Source organism: Ipomoea triloba, chromosome 9, assembly GCF_003576645.1.
Source record: "Ipomoea triloba cultivar NCNSP0323 chromosome 9, ASM357664v1".
Taxonomy (NCBI): Eukaryota; Viridiplantae; Streptophyta; class Magnoliopsida; order Solanales; family Convolvulaceae; genus Ipomoea; species Ipomoea triloba.
In genome coordinates this window covers 3,210,913-3,220,561 of record NC_044924.1, presented here as the reverse complement: position 1 = coordinate 3,220,561, position 9,649 = coordinate 3,210,913, and the positions used below count along the sequence as shown (strand labels likewise).

Sequence of the window (9,649 nt, the reverse complement as noted above, 5' to 3'; positions counted from 1 at the left end):
TATTACTCCGTATAAGTCAAAATAAACTTATCATACAGTAGAAAAAATTATTTTCACATTTTTCAAATTAATTTACTTATTGTTTCTTTCATGATTATATTTTGTCATTTTGTTGGAGCTATTAATTAAATAAAAAAATTTGTGTGATCCTTTCACGGGTCTTAATATGTGAGAAGAGTTTGATCAACATAATTTGGGTTATAGTTACTGTTATGAGTTGGTTTTTGATTAGTTTTTAAGATCGCATAACTATAACCTAAATTATGTTGATCTGACCATTTTCACAAATTAAGACTCATGAAACAGTCATATAGGTGTGAGATTCTTCTTCTTCTTCTTCTTCTTTTTTTTTTTTTTTTGAATACTATTGACTCTGTTACAATGTAGTCTCACTCCCATCATCCATGAGAGTGTTAATGGACACCGAATGCCACTTGACACAATGTTTTCCAAATTAATTTACTCAAAAATATCCAGATTCCAAAATCTTCTCTTTTTTTACTAGTCTATTACGGCATACCTTTCTATAAATATAAGAGAATGACATGGATGGCTTTATTGAAAGCAATTTGTGCAATGTGTGTGTGTGTATGTGTATACGTGTAGTGCGTTTGGAGCTTTAGTGACGATATGATGCCAGGTTCTTCACTCCGTCATAGACTACTGTTTATTGTGACGGCGGTGCTCTTCTCGCCGCTTCTGACGTCTTGCCGTCTCGTCTCCGTAACGGCGAGCTCCGATCCGTCTCCATTCCCGTCCGGCTTCCTTTTCGGCACAGCTTCCTCGTCTTATCAGGTCCGTTTGATTCTCATCTCTTCCGTCCGCGGAGACAAATCCTGCGGCATTATATATGCACTTCAAGCAATGTTGATGAGGATGAAAACGGTTTTTGTCTGTTTGATTTTTTGCAGTATGAAGGAGGTTACTTGGCTGACGGTAAAGGTCTGAGTAACTGGGACGTTTTCACCCATAAATCTGGTAAAATTGATCTAAGAGCATAGAATATATATATATATATATATATATATATATATATATATATATATATATATCAAATGGCCGGTATGATGATGATAAGAAGAAAATTGAAGGAAATGAATTTTGATTTGCAGACAAGATAGAGGATGGAAGTAATGGAGATGTTGCAGATGATCAGTACCACCAATTTCAGGTATAATTCAAATTTCAATTTTCAGATATCCAACTATACTCCTTGACTGGTTCCAATTTCAATTTTCAGATATCCGAAGTTGGGAGTAAGTTTTTTTAGAGTACATAGTATTTTTCTTTTTTCTATTATTACACCCAACAAGTTGAGGAATAATATAATATTTCAATAATTGCTATGGGGTATGGGGGGCATTCTTGTGGTCATTATTACATTTAATATGGGGCCTTCTTAATAACGTGATTGAAACACTCTATTTTATTATTTTATGTACTTTTATTTAACTCATTATTATCATTACCCGATTAACGAAATGAGGTAATGTCCCATCCTAAGGGGAGGTAAAGGCAAAAGTATGATTTTCTTAGATTCAAGTGTTAATTGATTATTAATTTTTAAAGCTGTTCAATTTTTTCTTTTACCTTTATATCGCAAAAGTGAAATTCTAAAGTAAAACATTTCACAAAAAAGAAAAAAAAAATTGAAGTACAGTCCATCAATAAAGTACAGTCTATGCTCCCTTTTACTTCTTTTATTAGGTAGTAATAATTGTTATGTTCAGTGAAAGAAACTTCTTTGAAAATGTTTCCCAACCTTGACTTCTTGAAAAATCAGTTACTTGAAGTAGATAAGAACTATATTATTGTCATCGCCTATTAATCTACCCAACATAAATATATAACCAAGTACATTATCAATCATTATACCTTAAGCCATTGTCTAATGTCTATGTTACAAAGTGCACCACTAACATAAATGTTTGTTTTTAGTGTGTATGTTCATTTTTTAAAAATTTAATTTTAGTGTACTGCAAATTCATTTCTATTATATTATTATCAAAAAATAACATATAGTAATACATTAAAATAAATATTTATCCCATGGTCCACAGTATTATTTGCCGCACACCATCCATAACACAATTTTCATCAAATTGAAAAGGTTTAGAATTCTCTAATATAAATTAAAGGAAAAAGTTCTTATTGAAATCTGAAATAATGCTAAACAAAATATTGCATTCCCTATTATAAGTTGTTGTATGTTAAGATTACCTCAATTTTGTAATCTGCATGTCACATTTCTACCTTCATATCATAGTAGATAAGAATTATGGCACTAAATCCAGTTTTTTTGTTGGCCTTCAATTCCAGGAAGACATAGATCTTATGGCTTCTCTTGGGATGAACAGCTACAAATTCTCAATTTCATGGGCTAGAATATTACCAAGTGAGAGTATTTCCAACTTTTGGCTTAAAATGGGGAAAACATCAGATCACTATGCTGAAAACTGATTGCTTTCTGCAGAGGGAAGATATGGAAACATAAACATAGGTGGGATCAACTACTATAACAACCTCATTGATGCCCTGCTGCTAAAAGGTTTGACCAGATCCTTAAAAAAAAGTAAAAAAACATAATTATTGACAAAATGAATTGTCAAAACTGACAAATACGTAGTACAAACGGCGTATGAGCACAGTGGTTTTCAAGAAATAACTAGTTTGTGCACACAGGCATTCAACCATTTGTCCTGTTGAATCATTTTGACATCCCTCAAGAACTCGAGAACAGATATCAATCATGGCTAAGCCCCAAAATGCAGTGAGTGACACAGTATTAGTTTATGAAAATGCTTACTCAGAAATTACATTACAGCTTTCAACTTCCCTTTCAGGGAAGACTTTGGATATTTTGCAGATATTTGCTTCAAAAACTTTGGAGATAGGGTGAAGTACTGGGTTACCTTCAATGAGCCAAATATGTATGTTCCTTTGGGATACCGCTCTGGTGATTACCCACCAAATCGTTGTTCCAAACCGTATGGAAATTGTACTCGAGGAGATTCAGAAAGAGAGCCTTTCCTTGTCGGGCACAACATTATTCTAGCACATGCAGCGGCTGTCAATATCTACAGGACCAAGTACCAGGTATGTAAATGATCCATAAATGCCAATTTTGGAATAAGGTGAAAAAAAAAAAAAAAAAAAAAAAAAGCAACAAGAAACTAGGCATGTTATTTCAGTGTAGAATAAGGGTGTGCCCTTCTGACTAAAGGGAGCATTGTGAGCCAAAAAACTCCTTTTTCCTTCTTAAGAAAGAATTAAATCTGTAAGCATAACACTTTTTGACATCCAGGAAGAACAAGGAGGCCAAATAGGTTTTGCTGCACATACATTTTGGTTTGAACCAGTAAGCAACTCCACAGAAGACAAGTTAGCAGCAGAAAGAGGTCAAGCCTTCTTTTCAAACTGGTAAATTTGCCAACAATAAGCCCCTATGTGATAATATATACTTCTCAGTTCTCACCTACCAACCCCTGATCTCACCAGTTTCTTTTTCTAAGATTTATTTCCAAGAAACAGATAACTAAGTTCTCATGTACAAAGGCAGGTTCTTGGACCCAATCATATATGGGAGATATCCTAAAGAGATGAAAGACATTTTGGGATCACTTTTACCAGAATTCTCATCAGAAGACTTGGAAAAGCTGAAAACAGGATTGGATTTTATCGCAATCAACCACTACACCAGTTTCTATGTGCAGGACTGCATGTATTCTGCTTGTGGACCTGTAGACGGTAACACCAGAATAGAAGGTTTCATCGGAAAAAGTTCAATCAAGAATGGCATTCCTATTGGGGAATCTGTAAGTACTGTGATCCTAACCACTCTCTGCATTACTTTTTTATGCTTGCTTTTCATCAACTTTGGGAGCATATTGGCATTGTGTAGACAGGGATGGACATACTCTATGTTTACCCAGAAGGAATGAAGAAAACAGTAACATACTTGAAAGAACGATACAACAATACACCACTTTATATAGCAGAAAATGGTAAGAGAACTGCCTCCTTTACATTTGGTTAGCATTTGGCTTATTCTATACATGGGAATTCTTTTCTATGCGGAACAAAGAATTTCACATCTTCAGTAAATAAATTTTTCTTCATGCAACTGATGAAGTACAATTTTCAGGTTATTGTGAGATTATTGATTCACAATCAAAGGATGAAGAATTGCTATATGATATCAAGCGTGTCAACTTCATGACTGAGTATATAGATGCCCTTTCAACTGCTATGAGGTAAGGGGCCAAGGGGGTAAAAAGAAAAGGAAAAAGAGCATCATACATCCCCAACCAGTAGTCTAATGATGATTGTGTTCTTTTCTCAGGGAAGGAGCGGATGTAAGAGGGTATTTTGCTTGGTCTTTGCTTGACAATTTCGAGTGGTTGTATGGCTACACAAAAAGGTTTGGGCTGTATCAGGTTGATCGCAGAACATTAAAGAGAACTCCAAAATTATCAGCAACTTGGTACAAGCAGTTCATTGCAGAACAAAAGAGAACTATAACTCAAGTACAAAAGATTAGCCCCAAACTTTACCAGTAGAGAAGCAGGGATGTTCACATCTTGGGTTAAATTCTTGTAATGCAGGAAGAGCACTTTAATGAATCTTTGAAGCAACATGCATATACTAAGTGCTTATACTACCATTTTCTCATTCTTATAAATTGGAATTTACATGCACGCATAGACACCGTAAGTTACTAAAAAGATACTATACTTAAATTATCTTGTTTAGCAGTTCCTAGATATAGAGTGGAGAAGAGGTTTCTTACTTGTGGTTATGAAGTAAAAACAAACGGAGGGCTCAAAAGGGAACACATAAGATATGATGATTCAGAAAAGTGCCTTGCACTAAAATTGAGTGTCCTGAAAGAAGGAAGAGATTGAAACAACCTGTAAAATTAACTCTAGTTTAATCTTATAAGAATCTATAGCTACTAATTTTAATCTATGAAGTTTGATTATGCTTCTTTACATAGAATATAATATTTCAAACTTGACTCTATAGCCACCTTCCTCCAATGGTTATTTTGACACCTCAGGCTAGGGGTGGCAATTTCTGCACCACACCCACCCAAATTTATCTTTACAATTCAAATCTTACACTGCCCTGTCCTATATTACCACTATCCCACCCTCTTCTACCACTAACCCCCACCCAACAACCTACCAATTGACCCACCAGTCAAACTCCAGCAGCCAGACTCGAGCCACTGTAATTAAAAGCTTCATCAATGAAATGAAAAGATAGCCAAGTTAAAGAGCATCCCACCTCAATTGGAACTCTGGTAGTCTGGTGCATTCAGCTACTAACATCTATAGGTTATGACCTCCACCAGGGAGATCTGGCCTCATAAAGGTGCTCTCCATCATCCTCCCATGAAATTTGGCACGCCTGAAGGCCAACGGCAATACTGGGCTCCTTACCATGTTGTGTAATCCATTCTTCAATAGCAAGTTCTTTATCATTTTCGCTTGCATATTGTTTTCTATTCTTTCCAAATGGGTTACACCCTGGACTCATCATCTCAGCAATAGCAGCAGGCATATACATTGAATCACCAACTATAGGTGCAAAACATGCAGCCAATTGAGTTCGGATCTGTAGATTACAATTTATGACAAAGAGTTGTCAACCAATGTTAAAGAATAATTCCAAATGAAATCAAAGCCTCTTTCTCACTAAGTGCTTGTTCTTTCCTGCCAATAACTTGAAATTTGAAAAGGAGTTTTTTTAAGCCTTAATTTGTATTTAGGAGCTTCTTGAGAAAGAGGCTTTTTCGTTATAAGCCACTTAACATTTAACATTGCTCTAAAACATGACAGTACACGCCTCTTAGTCTTGGAATCAAGATATTGAAAATGCAAGAACAGAAGGAAAAATCAATGTACCTGATGAGTCCGACCAGTCAGAAGGTCAATTTTACACTCATATGCAAATTCCTTAGAGGGCCATCCGCAATCCTCAATACTATATTCCCTTTCAATTGAACTCTTGGGCCAGGGTATCTTCTTGCATTCCAAGACCTCAAGTTTGCATATTTGCCATCCTTTGACAAAATCTGCATGGCATAGTAAGGATTTGATTTGATAATATTGGGGGCAAACACTGGAATTATTGAAAGTATATCCCAAATGGTTGGGAGGCATTCGAGCTTAAAATTCATCCTTTCACCATCATTGTGCCTAATATACCAAAACTTTTGACTTTGAACAATAAGAAACATGTATCTTTATATAACTCAGCCCTTTTGCTGTCTGCAAACTTGAGAATAGTTAACTGGATAAGACCATTAACGAAGATATGTACGATAAATTATCAATTCGACCCACTGTTACATCTAGTGATTATGGCTAACTAGATACGACCATTGAGGAAGTCAAGAAGATATGCAGAATGAATTTTTGGTTCGCCCTGTTATTAAATCAAGCAATATGACTATTTCAAGAAATCTAACCATGTCTCTCTGGAAGTCATGCTTCGATGACATTTGTGCATACCTTCAGAAACAATTCTTGGGGCAGTATTAATAGGACGCATGTAATGTGTCATTATCCCAGTTGGGACAGGAGCAGCAGTGAGAGCAAGATAAAGCTTTTTCACCTTTTTTTCCTGAGAACAAAGTTTACATTATTTTCATGACAAAAGAAAAAGAAAGATCAAACTACATTCATTGCTAAAACCAAATCTGAAACTTAACAAGGGACCTATACATGCAAATTGAACTTTAGGATTTCCAACTGCCCCAGTGGCTTATCTAAAGGTTTTGTGAATATCACATTAGAACACTCATCTAAATTTTGGAAAATCTATCAACTCACCCTGATTTTTCCATGGAACACTGAACAGTACTCCTTTGTTCGAGCCAACACAACACTGAATAAATTATGCAAAACAGGCCTTGATCTTCATATCTAAGTAGAATAAAAAGATATAAAGTTAAATGCAAAAGTATACCATCCTTCACTACAATTATCAATCTGATGGGTAGTAAGCAATGGAGTTGCTAATCCCAATGCGTAAGTAGCAAATGTAGCACAGCTTTCTTCGATGTTGTCTGTTGTTCCTCCCACCTAACAAAGTTGGCTGAGTAGTGAGTAAAAAGAAACCAAGTGTATTAATAAAAAGAATTCTGATTAATTATGAGGAATGCACTAAGGGATTAAATTAGTTGATGAATTAATCAAGACTTTTTCATTGGATATGACTTGATCAAGGCTAGATTTTGTTGAAATCTGGAACAACATGACTACAAGATGCGGCTGAAACTTGGTTCAAAAAAAAACAAACAATTTACTTTTTTTTCACAAGGTTGAAACTTAGTTCAAAATTAAGCAAACATGGGCATAATGGAGAAACGGACCTAAAAATATTCATTTTAGATCCATGATTGAACATTTTGCCTTATTAAAGTAGCATCTAAATTCTAAAAGTGCTAGTGTTGACATGGCTGATGATGGCAGAGGAGGGGATGGAAGGTTCTATTGAATGAAGATATAGTGTAAAGGGATTGAGAAAGAAGATAGTGATAATTATGGCAGAGATAGGGGATTTTTTTCTGTTTTAATCAAAGATTGCTTATTTTCTAAATTCTAATATATGCAGTAGCCTCTATACAAATATTAATTTTATTCTTAATGTTGAGATCTTTGTTCACAGATATTGAACATTATACATACAGATGTACCAGCAGGTTTGTCCAAAACCACATAGGATTCAGCCACGGCAATAATTCTAGACTTCCAATCAATTTCGTAGCACCTGCTCATTTGAAATCCTATAAAATTACTATACTATATAATAGGAGCATGATCAACAAAAAACGTCATGCATACTATTAAATAATTACCTAGGAAAGCGTTTTGGGTGTACATGCACCCGCAGGTAAGTTCCTGCTTCAACAATGTCGTGAGCAGAACTTATACGGAATGTTTTCTGTGCTTCCCGTACAGTTTTGCCTTTAACTGAAGCTCTCTTCTTTAGAACTGATGGAGCTGTAACTTCTTCATATAATTTAATTTGCTCAGTTGTGGCAGTTGGTGGAGGCTTTGGACATACTAAAGCGTAATATACAGCTCCAAAATGAATGAGATCTGCCACATATCTTTAAGATGGAAATTATTGTTTAAAACCCAAATCTTATTGATCCTATATTATAGTACTGCAACTTATGATGTTATATTAGGACATGTTGAAAAGAAAAGAATTACATACATCTGAGGAAGATCCAATGCTTCACTGATGTATTCCAGAACAGGTCCTTCCCTCATAACAACTAAGTGCTCTACTCTAGGAGGGAAATTCTGTGAGGGGCATGGAAGTAAGCGCTCGTATTTAATAGGCCTAAAACAAAATTGATTAAAATAGTCAGAAAAAAATGGCATCTGTATATCTCTTCTTTGCACATTTAGATGTTTTCTTCTTCTTAACCATTATAATTAAGCTGAGAGAAAGTTTGTGCAAATGAACTCAATTTCAATTTTCAACACCACTCGATAGTTCTAAAAACAGGAATCAGCTTCCACAGTTCCACTAATACATTAAAGCGGTAATAAGAATGGAAAGTGAGGAATACTCATTAGAGGAAACAGTGCAAGGAGCAGGCTTCAAATCAGAAGAAGCAGATAAGGCGCAGCTGAAGCTTCTGATCCGAGAAGATGCACCCAAGCTTTGTTGGTGAATTTTTACTAAGCGGCGGCACGTCTGAGCAACTGTGGCTGAAGTTCCAAAGCTTTTGCGCCAGCTTGGAGTGCACAGAATTGAAGAGAATATGCAGCTGGCGAATGATGAAGTGAAACTTGCCGCCATTTTTGAGGTTTTGCGAGGGTTTATTGGAATTTGGAAGTCTTAAGACTTCGCCTTATCAGTTATCACTAAGATGAAAATGAAAATAAAAATCTCATGAAAACCCCTTATCTTTCAGAAAATATAACCCTTCCCCCGATTTTCAGAAGATAATTCATTGAGGGACAGAAGACAATCTTTTTGAAGCGAGTATATCCACTTGATGGACTGGGTTAGGCCCATAATGATTGGTTAATGGTATAGAATTTGGGCCAGAAAATTTGGATAGGTTTTGTTGGTTCAATTGATTGGAAGGTGGATTAGAACAATTGTTATACTATGGAATTATTATTGTGTGGACCATGGTCAGGACTATACAATCAAATAATGTATATTCAGTATAAAAATAATGTATTTTTTTTAGAACAAAAATAATGTACTTTTAATATATTAAAAATGTACATTATATTCAGGGGATGTACATTATTTGTGTGCTGAATGTATATTATATTGTATAATGTACATTCAGTACACAAATAATGTACATTTAGTATATTAAAATGTACTTTTTATCATGGTCCACACAGCATTATGTGGACCATGGTCCACACAATAATTTGCATATACTATGGACCATGGTTCATATTGTATTGTGGATCTTAATTCAAAAATTATGTGTTTGGAGTTGATATATTTTACAGTTACCAATATATGGCAAATTATGCTCCAGGTCCATGTTCACAATTTTAGATCTTAATATACAAAATTACATTACTTAATATTCATAATTTTTGAGTTATATATTCACAATTTTGTTATATAGATTCAAAAATTGTTTTATACTATT

General features: G+C 34.9%; 2 protein-coding genes across 3 annotated transcripts; one reads left to right on the top strand and one right to left on the bottom strand.

The window, feature by feature from the left end:
* The first annotated feature begins 554 nt into the window (after nucleotides 1-554).
* LOC116029285 (beta-glucosidase 46-like) lies at nucleotides 555-4,697 on the top strand. Its single transcript, XM_031271209.1, has 12 exons — nucleotides 555-795; nucleotides 912-978; nucleotides 1,113-1,171; nucleotides 2,320-2,395; nucleotides 2,474-2,548; nucleotides 2,683-2,770; nucleotides 2,844-3,096; nucleotides 3,305-3,420; nucleotides 3,560-3,815; nucleotides 3,902-4,004; nucleotides 4,145-4,253; nucleotides 4,343-4,697. Exons 1-12 carry the CDS (start codon nucleotides 631-633, stop codon nucleotides 4,557-4,559), a joined length of 1,584 nt encoding a protein of 527 aa, XP_031127069.1. The 5' UTR covers nucleotides 555-630; the 3' UTR covers nucleotides 4,560-4,697.
* On the bottom strand, nucleotides 2,569-8,851 carry LOC116029286 (RNA pseudouridine synthase 6, chloroplastic). Of its 2 annotated transcripts, XM_031271211.1 has the most exons (11): nucleotides 8,594-8,851; nucleotides 8,233-8,361; nucleotides 7,868-8,122; nucleotides 7,698-7,779; nucleotides 6,976-7,091; nucleotides 6,840-6,894; nucleotides 6,519-6,630; nucleotides 5,910-6,079; nucleotides 5,290-5,619; nucleotides 4,790-4,883; nucleotides 2,569-3,077 (listed from the first exon to the last, which is right to left on the bottom strand). In XM_031271211.1, the coding sequence occupies exons 1-9, from the start codon at nucleotides 8,824-8,826 to the stop codon at nucleotides 5,341-5,343; spliced, it is 1,431 nt and encodes a 476-aa protein (XP_031127071.1). In that variant the 5' UTR covers nucleotides 8,827-8,851; the 3' UTR covers nucleotides 2,569-3,077; nucleotides 4,790-4,883; nucleotides 5,290-5,340. The 2 variants fall into 2 exon arrangements, with proteins under 2 accessions (XP_031127071.1, XP_031127070.1); XM_031271210.1 differs by lacking the exon at nucleotides 4,790-4,883.
* Between the last annotated feature and the right edge of the window lie 798 nt (nucleotides 8,852-9,649).